This window comes from Calonectris borealis, unplaced genomic scaffold, assembly GCF_964195595.1.
Source record: "Calonectris borealis unplaced genomic scaffold, bCalBor7.hap1.2 HAP1_SCAFFOLD_49, whole genome shotgun sequence".
NCBI classification, from domain to species: Eukaryota; Metazoa; Chordata; class Aves; order Procellariiformes; family Procellariidae; genus Calonectris; species Calonectris borealis.
This window is the reverse complement of record NW_027441458.1, coordinates 745,328-762,706: the sequence shown is the minus strand read 5'-3', so window position 1 is coordinate 762,706 and position 17,379 is coordinate 745,328. Positions and strand designations below refer to the sequence as shown.

Below are 17,379 nucleotides of genomic sequence, written 5' to 3'. Positions count from 1 at the left end.
ATGTTGCCAGTCCAAATCCACCTGGGCCACTTCAATCTTAGCAGCCTGGTCCACCTGCTGGTTGTTTTGATGTTCCTCAGTGGCCCGACTCTTGGGCACGTAAGCATCTACATGACGTACTTTTACAGTCAGGTGTTCTACCCGGGCAGCAATATCTTGCCACAATGCGGCAGCCCAGATGGGTTTACCTCTGCGCTGCCAGTTGTTCTGCTTCCACTGCTGCAACCACCCCCACAGGGCATTTGCCACCATCCATGAGTCAGTATAGAGATAAAGTACTGGCCATTTTTCTTGTTCAGCAATGTCCAAGGCCAGCTGGATGGCTTTCACCTCTGCAAACTGGCTCGATTCACCTTCTCCTTCAGCAGTTTCTGCAACTTGTCATTTAGGACTCCATACAGCAGCTTTCCACCTCCGATGTTTTCCCACAAGGCGACAGGACCCATCAGTGAACAGGGCATATTGCTTCTCGTTTTCTGGTAGTTTGTTATATGGTGGGGCCTTTTCAGCACGCGTCACCTCCTCCTCTGGGGATATTCCAAAATCTTTGCCTTCTGGCCAGTTTGTGATCACTTCCAAGATTCCTGGGCGACTGGGGTTTCCTATTCAGGCCCGTTGTGTGATCAGTGCGACCCACTTACTCCACGTAGCATCGGTTGCATGATGTGTAGAGGGGACCCTCCCTTCGAACATCCAACCCAGCACCGGCAGTCGGGATGCCAGGAGGAGCTGGGCTTCAGTACCAACCACTTCCGAAGCAGCTCGAATCCCTTCATATGCTGCCAATATCTCCTTCTCAGTTGGAGTGTAGCGGGCCTCGGATCCTCTGTATCCCCGACTCCAAAACCCTAAGGGTCGACCTCGAGTCTCCCCTGGTGCTTTCTGCCAGAGGCTCCAGGTAGGACCATTCTCCCCGGCTGCGGTGTAGAGCACATTCTTCACATCTTGTCCTGCCCGGACTGGCCCAAGGGCTCCTGCATCAACTATCTCCTGTTTAATTTGTTCAAAGGCTTGTTGTTGCTCAGGGCCCCATTTGAAGTCGTTCTTCTTCCGAGTCACTTGATAGAGGGGGCTTACGATCTGACTGTAAGTTGGAATATGCATTCTCCAAAAGCCCACAACGCCTAAGAAAGCTTGTGTTTCCTTTTTGCTAGTTGGTGGGGACATGGCTGTTATTTTATTAATCACGTCCGATGGGATCTGATGACGTCCATCGTGCCATTTTATTCCTAAAAACTGGATGTCCTGTGCAGGTCTCTTGACCTTACTTTGTTTTATGGCAAAACCACCCTTCAGAAGGATTTGAATTATTTTCTCCCCTTTCTCAAAAACTTCTTCTGCTGTGTTGCCCCATTTAATGATGTCATCCATGTATTGCAGGTGTCCTGGAGCCTGTTCCAGTGCGGTGTGGATCAGTCCATGGCAAATGGTAGGGCTGTGTTTCCACCCCTGGGGCAGTTGGTTCCAGGTGTACTGGACGCCCCTCCAAGTGAAAGCAAACTGTGGCTTGCACTCTGCTGCCAAAGGGATTGAGAAGAACACATTATCAATGTCAGTTGTGGCGTACCACTTGGCTGCCTTTGACTCCAGTTCCTATTGGAGTTCCAGAATGTCCAGCACGGCAGCACTCAGTGGCGGCGTGACTTCGTTCAGGCCACTAGAGTCTACTGTTAGTCTCCACTCTCCATTGGACTTTCGCACTGGCCATATGGGGCTGTTATAAGTGTGAGCGGGTCTTGCTGATCACTCCTTGGCTCTCCAGTCGATGAATCAGCTTATGGATGGGAAGCAGGGAGTCTCGGTTGGTGCAATATTGCCACTGGTGCATCACTGTGGTAGTGATTGGTACCTGCTGTTCTTTAACCCTCAGCAACCCCACAACAGAAGGGTCCTCCGAGAGACCGGGTAAGGTGGACAGCTGTTTAATTTCCTCCGTCTCCAGGGCAGCTATACCAAAAGCCCACCGGTACCCTTTTGGGTCCTTGAAATACCCTCCCCTGAGGTAGTCTATGCCAAGGATGCACGGAGCCTCTGGGCCAGTCACAAGGGGGTGCTTCTGCCACTCATTCCCGGTTAGGCTCACTTCGGCCTCCAAGACAGTTAACTCCTGGGATCCCCCTGTCATTCCAGAAATACAAATGGGTTCTGCCCCTTTAGAGCTTGATGGCATCAGGGTACACTGTGCACCAGTGTCTACGAGACCCTTATACTCCTGTGGCTCTGATGTGCCAGGCCATCGAATCCACACAGTCCAGTAAACCCGGTTGTCCCTTTCCTCCACCTGGCCGGAGGCAGGGCCCCTCTAATCCTGGCCATAATATCTGTTTCTCACTTCTTGCAAACGCGAGTCAAGAATTTCTTCATTACAATTACAATCCAAAGTAAGATCAGCCTTTCTACTGTTTCTGGGGAACTGTTCACTGGAAACTGAACCGTCGTGAGACAGGTTTTTCCTGAAAACCAGAGCAGCATTTTTCCTGGGAGAACCCCCTGGTGTCATTGTTTTTCCTTGCAACTCACATACCCGTGCCTCTAGGGTCAAGGTAGGTTTTCCATCCCACTGCCTCATGTCCTCTCCATGGTCAAGCAGGTAAAACCACAGGGTGCCCCGTCATGTGTACTTTCTATATCCTCTCTCTTGAGCAGAAGAACGCTGACTCCAAATGGCTGAGATACTGGTCCGTACAGGTGGAGAATAAGACATATCCTCTTTGAGTTGCTGGACCTCCCGGGACAGTTTCTCCACAGCTGAGACAAGGGAGGAGGAGACAGTTTCTTCGTATTCCCGGAGTCTGCCAACCACGTCATCCACCGTTGGTGCTTCTTCCTCTTTCCAGGACAGTACAATTGGCACACGATGCTGGTGCGCTCCGTACCAACTTGCGCCACATGGGTCGCGCGCACTGGACTTCATCTGGATCTTTGGGCGTTTGGTCATTTTCCAGGTCACTATAAACCACCTCCAGCACACCTAATTCTCTCGGGTACTGGATACCTCTCTCCATAGTGGTCCATTTGCCTAGGCGATATAGAACATCTTCCTTGAAGGGATACCTTTCCTTCATGCCTGACAGCAGTCGCCTCCAGAGGCTGAGGGCTTGTGCCCCTTTTCCAATTGCTTTGTTAATGCCCCCTTCCCTGGAAAGTGATCCCAGCTGTTTGGCTTCCTTCCCCTCTAATTCCAGGCTACTGGCCCCATTATCTCTCTGTCTAAAACTGTTCTTGTATGGAAATCCCTTGTGAAAGGTGGACCACATTAGATCTGCTTGGACGTAGCATACAGCTGGGGAGAAAGTTTTAAAGTTTATTAAATTGTGTCATGTTTAACTTTTGTTTGTTGGTAATGAAGAGAAACCTTTCTGTGCCTGTGGGCAGCCCAGTTCTCTAAGGAAAACGGGGGGAGCTGGGGTAAAGGAGCTGTAACACCCAGCTGCAGTGGAGAAGTCTTGTGTGAAGAAAAGTGATGCAAGTCCCAGGTGGCCGATGAGGGCATGGGTGGGCTTGGGGAGGTGAGGAGCAAGGTTGTCCATACAGACCTCAAGGGACTGCTTTTCCTTCCTTTCCAGACCTCCCTAGGAGACAGCTTGGACCTATAGCCCTTCTTCAGGAGGTTGAAAAATGAGACAAAGTAGCCTTAAGAAGCAGAACTGATTTTTTATTAAGTACTCACTGAACTCTTCCTCTTAACCTCCCTCACTGAAACATCTCCAATCAGCTGTACAAGACATGAAGACTTGACCAAAAGTGTAGGAGCAGCAAGGCACATTAGGGCTTTCTGCATTGTAATGAGCCCCAGGGTGCCTTTGGTGCTGAGCCCATGAACCTGAGATGCTGAGAGGAGATGACCTCTCCAGAAGTCAAAGTCAGAAGCAAAACCCAAAGTACCTTGAAGCATTGAGGGGTCCTACTGAGGGCCATTACTGAGAAAGCCTCCTCGTGGGCTCGTTACAGCAGAAAACTGGCAGCAGTGCTGACGGGCAGGCAAAGGCAGAGTGCAAGTGGCTCTGATGCTTTGTCAAGACTTGAGGTGTTTTTCAAGGCAAACACCAAGCCCTGACCCCCAGCCCTTGGGAAGGGAGATCGTGTCCCTCACGTGTGACTCAGGGCTCTTCCTGGGGCGGTGGGATGTGGGATGTGCGATGCCGAGTGAAGGACAATGGTATCGCACTGCTTGGCCTCTCTGCCAGGGTGCAAGGAGGCAAGGAGGCTCCGGTGGCATGAGGACAATGTGTCTCCTCACAGGCCCTGGTGGCAGAGGCATCAGCCATAGCCAAGGGGACCAAGGCCTCAGTTCTGTCAGGGACTTGCCAGCACCCTTGGCCACCTCTACCGCAGGCTGTCCTACACTTTCCCATGCCTATGCCTGTTTCTCTTCACGCTGTAGACACCCTGCTTCCCCTGCCACAGCATCTTCCTACCTGTACTGATGTCTCTCTGTCCCCACCGGCGACTGTTCCTTGAAACAGACTCTGTTCCTCATCCAGACTCCCTCTGGGTGACCTGTTGCACCACAGCACTACCCTTGCAGTGACGTTTCTTTCTTCCTCATGGCCAGTCTGCACCTCTCAAACTCCAGTTTTTGATGGTTTTCCTTTCTCATGCTCTTTCCCAGGTGCCACCACCTCTGAAAGCAACTTTCAAGCTCTCATGGCCTACCTGATACTACACTCCCCAGATCTTCTGATTCACTAGGCCAAAGAAGCCCAGGTCTCTCAGTCTCTCCCCACATGGCCCCTAACCCCACCTTGCAGACCTCCTCTGCATCATCTCCAGTTTCTTGCCATTCCTCCAGAATGGGGAGCCCCACACTGGGGCACACTATTCCAGATGTGGCCACACCAGTGCTGAGTCAAGACGGATGACAACTCCCCTCATCTGGGTGGTCACACTCCTCCCAGTGCAGCCCAATATGCACATGGCTCTATTCCTGTTTAGCACCACCGGCTGCTATGGCATCCCTTGTAATGCCCAGGCCCTTTTCTTTGAGGTTGCTCTTCAGCCAGTCAAGTCTGAGCCTGCCTCAATGAAATTGAGTTAAATGAAATTGCAAGCCAAGATAGGTGTTACCATGGTGACCATCTCAGAAACACCACATGAGGGTACAAAGCAAGACAAACCATGTCTGATGAGGAAAGGGTAACCAGAGGTGGACTGTTTGCATGGAAGGGCATGAGCACGATCAAAGGGAAGACCTTGGGAGGGGCAAAAGAGGGCAAAAGAAAATGCAAGGTGAAGCCCTTCACCTGCAAAAGACTGACTGGAGTGGGACAAGAAAGCTGAGATTGATCTGACCATATTTACACCTGACCTACTTCCATGGTCATGGGGAACTGGAGGGCTTTCTCTAAAATCATCAAGAGAAATGCCATAGTGCATGGAAACCCAGAAACGTTCAGGCTGCAAGTGACCTCAGGAGGTTTCTAGTCCAACCTCCTACTCACAGCAGGGTCACCTGTGGGGTCAAACCAGGTTGCACAGGCCTTTATTCACGTTGGGCTTCAAACCCTCCCAAGATGGAGATGGCACCTACTCTCTGGGAAACCTCATTGATCGTTGGCCCTCATGATCCCATCATGCACGACAGTGAAGAGCCTGACTCTCCGGATTACCTCCTGGTAGGTGTGGGCAGGCTGTTCTACGGTCTCCCCAAAGCCTTCTTTTCCACTGAGTCAACAAATCCAGCTTTCTCAAACTTCCACAGTGAGAAAGTTGATGTTACGCATTTGACCTGAGTGTCTTGAGATGTTTAAGACTCTTCCAATCATGCTGGATTCTCTTGAAACTGCCAAAGACTTCAGGGTTGTTAAAATATCATCACACTCCTGCTATAACTTTGTGCACGGCCCATTTGTGGACCTTGAAATTGAAAGGGACCGGTTGTATCAGCTGCATGTTCATAAATCCATGGAGCCTAATGGGATTCATCCCAGAGTACTGGAGGAGCTAGGGGATGTCACGACAGAACCCCTCTCGATCACCTACCAAAGGTCTGGGGAGCCTGGCGAGGTCCCCCTAACTGGCAGTTAGTCAACATAATTCCAACGTACGCAAGAAGGGCGAGAGGGAAGACCCAGGAAACGACAGACCTGTTGGTCTGACCTCAGTACCTGGAAAAACCATGGAGAAGATCATAATATAAATTGCTGTGCTGGTTTTGTCTGGGATAGAGTTAATTTTCTTCAGAGTAGCTGGTGTGGGGCTGTGTTTTGGATTTGTGCTGGAAACGGTGTGGATAACACAGGGCTGTTTTCGTTCCTGCTGAGCAGCGCTTACACAGCGTCAAGGCCTTTTCTGCTCCTAACCCCACCCCACCAGTGAGTAGGCTCGGGGTGCACAAGAAGGTGGGAGGGGACACAGGCGGGACAGCTGACCCCAACTGACCAAAGGGATATTCCATACCATATGACGTCATGCTCAGCAATAAAACTAGGGGGGAGGTTGGCGGGAGGGCCACTGCTCGGGAACTAACTGGGCATCGGCCAATTAGTGGTGACTAATTGTTTTCATTTGTATCGTTTGTCCTTCTTGGGTTTTATTTATCTCTCTCTTTGTTGTTTTTTTCTTTTCCTTAGAATTTTTATTATTATTATTATTATTATTATTATTATTATTATTACTACTACTACTACTACTATGTCTTTTTTAAATTATTAAACGGTTTTTATCTTAAACCACTCATTTTCTCACTTTCACCCTTCAAATTCTCTCCCCCATCCCACAATGGTGAGAGGGCTGAGTGAGCGGCTCTGTGGCGCTCAGTTGGCGGCTGGGGTTAAACCGTGACAATTATTTTAAAAATTGTGGGAAGGGAATGCATGCCCTCAAGACTTCTCTGCTACTGAACGTAGAAAGGGAGAGTCCCAAGGCGAGAACCAGCTGTTCTGCAGGAATTTTAGCAGCATCATTGAAATTACTGGCTTTTAAAAATAAGCATAAATCTGTACAAGAAAATGGTTCAATGACATGAAAGGAGTATGGAATGGTTTAGTTTATTGTGTATTAGCACTGAGTATGACCAGTGGCTCAGCAAGAGCTCTGTCCTGTTGGGAGAGAGGGCAATTCTTGAAGTGCTGATCTCTTCTGATGCACAACATGCCAGTTGCAATGGTGTACGTTAGGTACAAAGAGAGGAAACCTGCTCCGAAGGAGATGACGTAACTTACTGAAGGAGGAGAGGTGTTTATTCCAGATAAAGCAATACAGAGTTTTAGAGATGGCTGTTACAAAATTTTCCATAAGCAACATCTGATTCTGACCTTCCCTGCAGCAAGATTTTAGAGGTTTTTTCTCTTTTCTTAGTGCCACTAGAAAAGAGTGACAGATATAGTTCAGTGCCATGAAGGGAATCTTCATAGCACTGGGGGTGTTTTTCTATAAAAATGGATATTTATCAATTTGTTTTGATGTATGAAAGTCATATGGTTTAGTTTTTGGTAGTGCTGTGAGGAGCAGGGAGTTCGACTCCATGATGCTTATGGGTGCCTTCCAACTTGAGATATTCTAGGATTCTAGGATTGTGGGTGCCATGGAAAGGCATTTAAAGGACAATGCAACCATCAGGCACAGTCAGCATGGGTTCACAAAGGGAAGGTCCTGTTTAACCAATCCGATATCCTTCTATGATAAGGTCACCTGCCTCGTGGATGAAGGGAAGGCGGTGGATGTCGTTTTTCTGGATGTCGGAAAGGCTTTTGGTACCGTCCCTCACAGCATCCTTCTGGGCAAGGTGTCCAGCCGTGAGATGAGGGGGTTCCCGGAGCACTCACGGGTGAAGAACTGGCTGGACGGCAGGGCTCAAAGTGTCGAGGTGAACGGGGCTGCTGCATCTGGCTGGCAGCTGGTCACCAGTGGTGTTCCTCAGGGCTCCATCCTGGGGCCAGTTCTATACATTTATCAATGTTCAATGTATTTCTCAATGATCTGGAGGCAGGAGTGGAATCCGTTGTTAGCAAGTTTGCTGATGATCCCAAACTGGGAGGTGCTGTTGACTCTCTCGAGGGACGAGAGGCCTTGCCGAGGGATCCGGCTCGGTTGGAGCATTGAGCAGTCATCATGAAGGGCATGACATTCAACGAGTCCAAATGCCGGGATCTGCACCCGGGACGGAGTAACACTCCGGACACAAGTACAGAGTGGGAGGGGACTGGCTGGAGAGCAGCCCTGCAGAAAGGGACCTGGGGGTGCTGGTTGGCAGCAGGCTCCATGTGAGTCTCAGCCTGGGCTTGCCCCACAGCAGTGCCTGCTGCAGGGTGCTGCAGAGCTCTGGGCACTCCCACCACAGCCCCAGCCTCTCGGAAGGACCAGAAGCTCCTGGGGGTGGGGAGGGGCTCTCATCCTCCCCATCACTCCCAGGGCTCGAGGCCAGCAATGTCCCAAGGAATTGGTTCCGTCACACTTGGTGTATTGTTGTGTCCTTTCCAGAAGAGCCCCCACACAGCCGGTGCCACCCCCACCCCCAGGTCCAGTGGCACAGGAGCTGCCCCAAGCTGCTGAACAGAAAAACCTCTTTCTCCTGCTTCTTGCCTTCTTTCTGACCCACGCGTGGTGCTCCACTCTTCTCCAGGGAAACCCCTGCTCCACAGAGAGCCTTTCCCCCAGGGGAGTGTGTCCGTGCTGGCCTGGCCAGTTGTTGCTGGCTCCCTCCCCTGAGGTGCTCACAGGGCCCGGAGCTGGTGCTGCTGCTCTGCAGAGCTGCCCTGGCACCATGGGCTGACTCCATCCTGGCCATGCTGGTGCGGAAGTGAAGCAGATCTGGCCAGACAGGCATCACTGCCCCGGACAGGTTTCTCCCATGGCTCTGGGGCTGTGATACTCCAAGAAATCACAGGCCCTATCCACGCTTTCAGGATGTGTTCAGGTGTGTCACTGGATCCAGCCCATGGCTCCTCACTGAAGATGATGTGAAGCACTCTTCAGGCTGCCTTCCTCGTGCCTGCTTTGTCTCTGCTGCCTCTCTGGCATTGCAGAGCCCCATTGGGCTGTGCATCCTTCAGGTTAGCCCTTTTCCTTTGGGTGACTCCACTTTTGGGGAAGTTTTGGAAACCTCCATTCACTTTCCACCCCGAGGCACCCAGAGATGCCCTGTGCTCTCCTGGTGGGTTCAGATCCCCCATCAGAAGGTCGGGCATCTTTGACCAGCCCTGCCATATGTGAGAGAGCCTCAGGCAGATGCCTTTTGACCGTCCAGGATCTCCATGGCATTGGGCACCAGTAAAGTGAAGGCTCACCCCAGCCCTCATTCCCTCACACATCAAGCCATGCCCTTGTCCCCCTAAGCCAATGCAGCACCCAAGCCCAACAGCAGGGCCTTTTAGCCTGCAATTCCCTGAGCGTATTCTGCACTCCTCTGTGGAAAGAAGAGCCCAAGCTGCACACGCTGCACACAGGCAATCCCCTTTATTTACAGACATGCCACAGAGGAGGCCGGCATTAGCGCAGTGATAGACTCATGGAGAGAAGGCCTTTGGGCCAGACAGACTGGCTTCATCCTCTTGAGAAGGAGGATGAAAGCAAACATTTTGTAACTAACACGATTATAACCAGTACAATGCCCAAAGGACACAAGTTTCCTGAGATCACTTGGAGATACCTTGTGAAGAGAGATGGGCAGCTTATTTCTGCTGAAATACTACTTCTCGAATCAGGTTCTTGAGGGCATTCTTGAGTTCCTTGTTCCTCATGCTGTAGATGAGGGGGTTGACTGCTGGAGGTACCAACGCGTACAAAACTGTCACCACCACATCCAGGGATGGGGAAGAGATGGAGGGAGGCTTTAGGTAGGTAAATATGATAGTGCTGACAAACAGGAAGACCACGGCCAGGTGAGGGAGGCACATGGAGAAGGTTTTGTGCCGCCCTTGCTCAGAGGGGATCCTCAGCACAGCCCTGAAGATCTGCACGTAGGACAGCACAATTAAAATAAAAAAACCAAAACCTAAAGAAAGACTAACCACAAGAAGCCCAACTTCCCTGAGGTAGGTGTGTGAGCAGGAGAGCTTGAGGATCTGGGGGATTTCACAGAAGAACTGGTCCACAGCATTGCCCTTGCAGAGGGGCAGTGAAAATGTATTGGCAGTGTGCAGCAGAGCAGTGAGAAACCCAATGCCCCAGGCAGCTGCTGCCATGTGGACACAAGCTCTGCTGCCCAGGAGGGTCCCATAGTGCAGGGGTTGGCAGATGGCAACATAGCGGTCATAGGCCATGACGGTGAGAATATAATACTCTGCCGTGATCATCAAGACAAACAGAAAGACCTGTGCAGCACATCCTGCGTAGGAGATGGCCCTGGTGTCCCAGAGAGAATTGGCCATGGATTTGGGGACAGTGGTGGAGATGCAGCCCAGGTCAAGGACAGATAGGTTGAGGAGGAAGAAGTACATGGGGGTGTGGAGGCGGTGGTCGCAGGCTATGGCGGTGATGATGAGGCTGTTGCCCAGCAGGGCAGCCAGGTAGATGCCCAGGAAGAGCCAGAAGTGCAAGAGCTGCAGCTCCCGCGTGTCTGCGAAGGCCAGGAGGAGGAAGTGGGTGATGGAGCTGGTGTTGGACATCTGCTGCCTCTGGGCATGGGGGACTGTCCAAGAGGGAAAAGACAGTGACAAGTTAGGAGGGACTTCTCTGAGCAAAATCAAAGCCATTTCTCATAGAACTCCCCCCCAAAGTGTCTCTCTCCATTCAGGAAGACCTTTGGCAGGTCCCTTGCACAAGCTCTGGTTGGTGCTGGCTGAGGGTGCCCCAGGGAGCCGCAGGCTCTGCTCTGGGCTCTGGAGGAGTCAGTCCTGCCCCACAGCAGTAGGGAAACAGGAACATGGAGTGATCTCAGATTAAATCCACTCGTGATATCAAAGAGCTTCTCAGCATTGTCGCTGCCAATTCACCTGCCTGCAGAGCAGAGCTGTGAGGGTTTTGGTTTGTGCCTTCTGGTCTGGTTGCCCCACCACAACTGAGCAGAGTTTCTAATGCAGAAATCCCGGGCATTTCTGCTGCACTGCAAGTGAAATTGTGTGGGTCCTGAGAGGCAAAGGGACTGTCCCTCAGTGCAGAGTGAGGACAGCCGCTCTGTCCATCAGCCCTGATCTCAGCTGCCCTGTGCTGGCAGCTCTTTCAGCTGGAGGACTATGGCACTCGCGTGTTCCCCCGAAAGAAACCGGACACTGCTGGGAGCAGAGGAATCCACGTTCTGAGTGCACATCTCCAAAGCCCTCACCCCATTGTACCTGAGGAGGATCTCAGCTCTCCCCTCCCAACCACGGACACAGAGGGCTCCTTACAGCTGCCCACATACAGCCACCCAGCAGCATTTCAATGGCCTTAGCACCGAGGTGTCTTCTCCATGGGGCTCTTGCATGACATAGAGATGCCACGGGAGAGCTTTGCTCTACTGGCGAGCAGCCTGCAGCCCAGCAGGACCTCCCAAGGAAAGACTCAACTCTCCTACATTTCCTGTGTCCTGGAAGGAGGGTGAGATGTGTGCCAGCCGCACACCCTGCAGTACCCAGAGCCCCAAACGTTAACAGGGTGCGAGTTGGATGCTTTTCCTCCACGGACATACGGGCATGACAGTAGACACAGCGTTGGTGTCTGAGCTGCACTTGAATCCTCACCCCCCACAGCAGTGAGTGTCACAGTAAGAACAAGGGCGTCAGGGAGAAGAGGAGAACGTGCCAAAGTTCCCCTGCCAAGGGAGGCAGGGGAGGGAGACACAGTCAGAGCCTTGAGTTTTTCTCCTCTTTGGTGGTCAGGCTGCTGGGAAGGAAACTCATGGTCAAGTGTCCATGTCATGAAGGGCAGAGGCTCTGCTGTGTGAGTGAGGAGAGCAGGGGGTTGCTCCAGGGAAAGCATCTGCACTGCAGGGGATGGCAGGGAAGTGCCTGAACCCCTCCTCCCATGGCCTTTCTGGGAGCAGTTCTCTCTTCCTCGCTGCCCATGGCTCTGCTGCCTGGAGCTCTTCTGGGCCAGGACCTGTTTCTCTGCCCTCACGGCTCCTCCCTCTTCATGCTCACAGAGCCCATCCGCCCTGCTGCGTGCTCAGCTCTGCCCTGCAGACACCTCCTGGCAGCAGGGCACTGCCCAGGGACATCTCGGTGTGTGCAGGGGCTAAGGAGCAGCTCAGGCAAGTCCTAACGAGAACTGGGGTCTCATTGCCTACTCCAGAGCAGAGCAATCAATTCCCATCTCCCACTGCCCACCCAGACAACCCAGGGGAGAAAACTCAAAGCACACACTTCTTCCCTTTCAGGTAATCCCCTACCTCGACACCCATCTTTAACATGACCCTCTGCAAATGTCCTCTGGGTGATGGAGAAGCCTGAGTAGCCCTGACCCACGCTGCACCCTCTGGACAGCAGAAGGACTGTGCCCTGGTGGGGCTCACTCCTTCCACCCACAGCTTCTCCCCACAGCGTCGTGGGGAGCTCCCCGGGCAGGCTGAGTGCTGAGCCTGGCAGGCGGCAGAGTCCCTGCCCTGGTGCTCAGCCCCCTGGGGTGCAGGGACCCTGCTCAGAAGGACAGCCCTGGCCACCCCTGCCTGCACACACGCCTTCACACCCTGGAGCAGTGCCCGGGAGAAGGCAGCCGTCATGCCCTCTCCTTCTGACGGTGCAGCAGGGAAGCCCTGCTCTGCAGCACGTCCTCCTCCTCTACAGCAGGGAAGCTGTGAGAGTCCTCCTGAAAGATCATAGTTGCTGTGGCATGTACCAGCTTTTGGATATCCCTCCAGGAACAGCAGCTACATTGTCCTGCACCCAGGCACTTACCATGTAGAGGGCTGTGAAGATCTCTCCGCGCAGTGAGCTCTCAGCATCCTCCCACTCCAGACTGCCTTTACGCTCTCTCTGCCTCGCTCCCTCCCCTCGGTGCCTGCAGGCAGTGCCCTCAGCCCTGCTGCGCTTTGCAGAGGAGCTGCTCCTGGGCAGAGCTGTCTCTCTGCAGCACTGCCCACTTGCCAGGAGCTCCCTCCTTCCAGGAGCCCAGCCCAGCTCAGCAGCAGAGGACCAGCCCAAGGCAGCACTTGCTCTGCCCCTCGGGGCTCTCTCGAGGGGTCCCTGGAGCTCCAGGGGAACCTGCTGGGAAACAGCCTGAAGTCATCCCTGATCTTCCCTCCCTTAGCTGTGCAGAGACACTTACTTCTCCTCTCAGGAAAAGACTTGGCCATGAGAATCCCCTTTCTTTGTCCCAGCATTAGACAGGACTCCCAGGAAGGTGACAAGCAAAGACCTAATTTCTCCAAGCTGGGGGATATCCTCACGTGAATGAAATAGGCATTTCAGTGTGGCTTTGTAGTCCTAGGGCTCGAAAGACATTCAGCTCTCTGTTGTCCACGCCACGTCTCTGCTCTGAAGCAAAGCCTTTGCACACAGGGGGTCTTGGGCGCTTGGGACCAGGTTTCCTTAGGGCAGGGACGAGCTTGCCTGCTTCCACAGCTGCAGGGCTCCAGCCCAAACGTGCAGCAATGGCCTCAGCCAGGGCCACAGGCAGGAAGAGCTGGAGCTGGTCCTGAGGAGACAGAGCTGTGACATGGTTGCAGAGCTCAGGACAGCTGCTCTTCAAGGACAGCATCCTCCAAGCTCAGCAAGGCTCCAGATCGAAACTCCCTCTGAACTTGAAAGGCCATTGAAGGGCACCAGAAGGAGCGTTCACTGCTTCAGGAACAGTTAAAGAAGAAACAAAGATGCTGTGTGGCCACTGCTGAATGTTATGAGAGCAGGAGGAGATAGATCTGAGGTTCTCTGTGTCCTCTTTGCCTCAGTTTTCCCCAGCAAGGTCTGCCAGGCCTCTGGGACTCAGGGCAGGACTCTGGAGGAGATCAAGCAGCGGTGCATGGGGATCAAGTCAGGGATCACTTGAGCCAACGCAATCCTTACCAGTCGAGGGGACAGGAGGGGAGGCATCCCAGGGAGCTGAGAGAGCAGCCCAAGGTCACAGTGAAGCCACTCTCCAGCATCTTTCAAAGGTGGTGGTGTCTGTGGGGATTCCCTGATGACTCGCAGCACCCAAACCTTGCACGCACCTTTCAAACCTGCCCCAAGGATGTGCAGAGGAGCGGAAGGCTGTGCCCCAGATCGTGTTCCCTCAGATCCCATTTCTGGGGGTCTGAAAGAGAAGGTGACTGGATTTACTGGATTTAGCTTGTCTCTCACCATCCACTTTGCTTTCTGTGATGAAAGGACAGGACTGCAGGACACAGGGAGACCCGTGGTTGTCTTTTCACCTGGAGGTCAGTGAAGTTTTCCACATCACCCACCCACAATATTCTTGTGCCCAAGGTCGTATATTTTGGTCTGCATGGGTGGATAAGTAGATGGGTAAATAACCAGATGGATGGTTGGGCTCAGAGGGACGTGATCAATGCGTGGTACTCTGCCTGGAGGCATCGAGCTCGTAGGGTCCTGCAGGGGTCTGTCCTGCCACCTGCCCTCTTTAACGTGCTTTTAATGGCCTGCAGGAGATGAGCGAGTGCTTTTTCATCGCATTTGTAGATGGACACTATATTGAGGAAAGCAGACTCTGCAGTGGAGATCAGGCCTGCCATCATGAAGGACAAAGAAAGGCCAGAGGGATTTGCAAAAAGTAACATCATGATGTCCAGTAAAGACAAATTTGCAAGTCCTGCCTTGATGTGCACCAATCCTGTGCAATGACAGAGACCAGGGGCTTTGTGACTGGTAGCAGCTCTGTGGGAAAAGCTCTGGTGGTCCTTGGATTTCATTAGGCAAAACGGGAGCCATCACCAAAGGCAGCCAACAGCATCCTTTGCTTCTCTCTTCATTCCTTGAAATTACAAGTGCTTCTCTTTTCTTATCCTAATACCCTCCAAAAAGAACAGCCTACCCTCTGAAACCTTTCCCCATTGGACGTGCATTTCTTCTTTCGTTCCCTCTTTTGGCATTTCTGAGATGGTTGCTGGTTTTCAACCTTGTGTAGCAATTCCATTAAGCACATCATTCTCTTTCAGTACTTGTAGTGTCCTGCAATTCCCCATCTTGTTATCTTGTTTGAGACACTGGCCCACAAACCTTAACTGCAGACGTGTTGGAGTTTCAGTCAAGAGGGACCTCGACACACATGGGGACATGGCCAACAGAAACCTCCTGAAGTTTTAAAGGCAAAGGGGCCAAGGTCTGCACTGGGTCAGAAGAACCGCGTGCATCAGGACAGGCTGGGACCTGACTGGCTGAGGATTGTTCTGAGGAGAAGGGCATGGGAGTTCTGGTGGATGCCTTAGGAGCCCATGGGTTTCCCATTTTGAAAGGAGGATGGAGAAACTGGAGAAGGTCCAGAGGAAGGCTGTCACCATGGGCTTAGGAGCCTAAAGCACATGAGGTGTGTGGAGAGGCTGAGGCAACTGGGCCTCTTTAGTCTGCTGAAGGGGAGGCAGAGGGCAGTCTAAAAGCAGGCGACACCTGCCTGGAGAGGTGGTGGAGCCAAGCTCTTCTGCAATGGCAGATGCTATGGCAGAGACAACAGCCACAAGCTTCTTCCCAGGGGCTTCAGACTGGGCCTCAGGAAAAACTGGCTAGGAGGTGATGCTGCAGTGCAGCAGGACACCCAGAGACTCTCTGTGCTCTCCATGTTTGGAGGTTTTCAGGTTTCAGCTCTACAAAGTCACAGCCGACCTGCGGTTGGTGATTCCCCAGGCTTTGGTGGGAGCCTGGACCGGAGACCCCCAGTAGTCCCTTTTCCCACCATCTCTTCCATGCCCTTGTGCCTTGCAGTGTCCCCATGTTGTGGAGGCTCACAAAATCAAATTAAGCAGGTGATAGATTCAAAAATAAACTTGATTTAAGCAAAAATTGTTTAGCAGCAAAGTAACTTGAAATGAGGCTCATCAAAATCATTCAACACTCCGACAACATCACTAAACCACAGGTTCAGGATGGTGTACAGGGAATTTAGACTTCACGGCTGGGTTCAGAAATGAGCATCTAAAATGTGCACAGTCACTGGCTTATAAGATGAGGGCTCTCAACCTTGAGGAGGTTCCTTGGGCAGTGTCCCGACCCAAGGGGAGAGTCCCCGACTGCAGTCCCGCTGCTCCGAGGAGGACCCACTCAACTTGCCCTCCGGTGGGGCTCCATTTATACCCCAGCTGAATCTGACCTGTGGTCAACTCTGAGTGGCTGAGGGCCTTAACTTTCTTACTCCTCGCCCAAGGTGTATACGTGACCATAATTACTGACCCAAACTGTGTACGTGATGGTTGGTACTTGCCACCTTAAAGGCGCTAAATTAAGGGCATGAAATTAAGGATGCAGTGGTCCTGATGCCTACGGTCTTTGATTGGGGTGGGTGCACCCGCCACACAATCCACCCCCTGACCACAGTCACCATTCGACTGGTTTCCTTGGAGTGATGGTACAGTCACCTCTTGCCTCCAAAGTTAAAAGGGAGCGCAGTCTCGGTGAGGTCAGTGCTCATCGTGAATCTTCATTTCTCAGTTTAAGGTCGTACTGGAACATCAGTTGTACCAACAGAGTCTAAAGGAACACCAATTAGACAAACAGATTAATATAGATTTCATTGTTGTGCGCTTTAACACAAGTTATAACAATACAAATCACAACAATCACAACTACTACCATTATCAGAGATTGGAGAAGGCTGGTTAGCCATCCTGACAAAGAAAACCCAAACACATCGAAAACTTTCCCCAACCAATTAGTCCCCAGTGCAGCAACAATTGCCTCTGAGTCCTCTGCTACTTCTGTCATTTTGTTGATCTGGTCTTGAAGGGGTCCTGACACATTCGGCTTGTGGGCACAGCACTCATCTACCCAGAGGTTCACGACTCCACATACGCCTTTCTCCTTTACCAGCATCAGATCTAACACGGCTCAATTATGAATAGTCATTCTACTGGTATGCTCTCATTGATCATCTATGTCCTGGTTTCGCTGGGATAGCATTAGATTTCTTCCTAGTGCTGTGTTTTGGATTTAGTATGAGGAGAATGTTGATAACACACTGCCATCATTCCTGTTCTTCGGGAGCTATCTTTGGAAACTATTAATAATTACACTTTTTACCCCTTCCCCTCGGAGAGCCAATTTACAGGGGAGATAGCTTCCTTCACCTTCCCCTTCTCCTCCAGGCTGATTACAATAGCTCTGGAAGATTTTGGATATCTTTGGGATGCTGAAACCAGCGTGTTCCTATTGCTATGTCTTCTGAATATGTTTCAGGCCTTGTTTAAGTTTAAACTATTTAAGGATACCACCCAGAGATCTGCCCTGAGGCTGGATAGTTATGAGTGGCAGGGTGTGTGGGAAAGCATAGGCAAGTACCTAGGACAGTGGTCACCTCCAATGTTTTGGAGCTTCACCCCTGAACAAGTGCAGAATCCTGAAAAACTAGTAAAATTATTGGAAAATGTATGCTGTCACC

General features: G+C 51.8%; 1 protein-coding gene across 1 annotated transcript; it reads right to left on the bottom strand.

Annotated features, from left to right (window-relative positions):
* Positions 1-5,814: 5,814 nt before the first annotated feature.
* On the bottom strand, positions 5,815-10,235 carry LOC142076417 (olfactory receptor 14J1-like). The gene is made up of 2 exons (XM_075138717.1): positions 9,714-10,235; positions 5,815-5,856 (listed from the first exon to the last, which is right to left on the bottom strand). The coding sequence occupies exons 1-2, from the start codon at positions 10,233-10,235 to the stop codon at positions 5,815-5,817; spliced, it is 564 nt and encodes a 187-aa protein (XP_074994818.1).
* Positions 10,236-17,379: the final 7,144 nt, after the last annotated feature.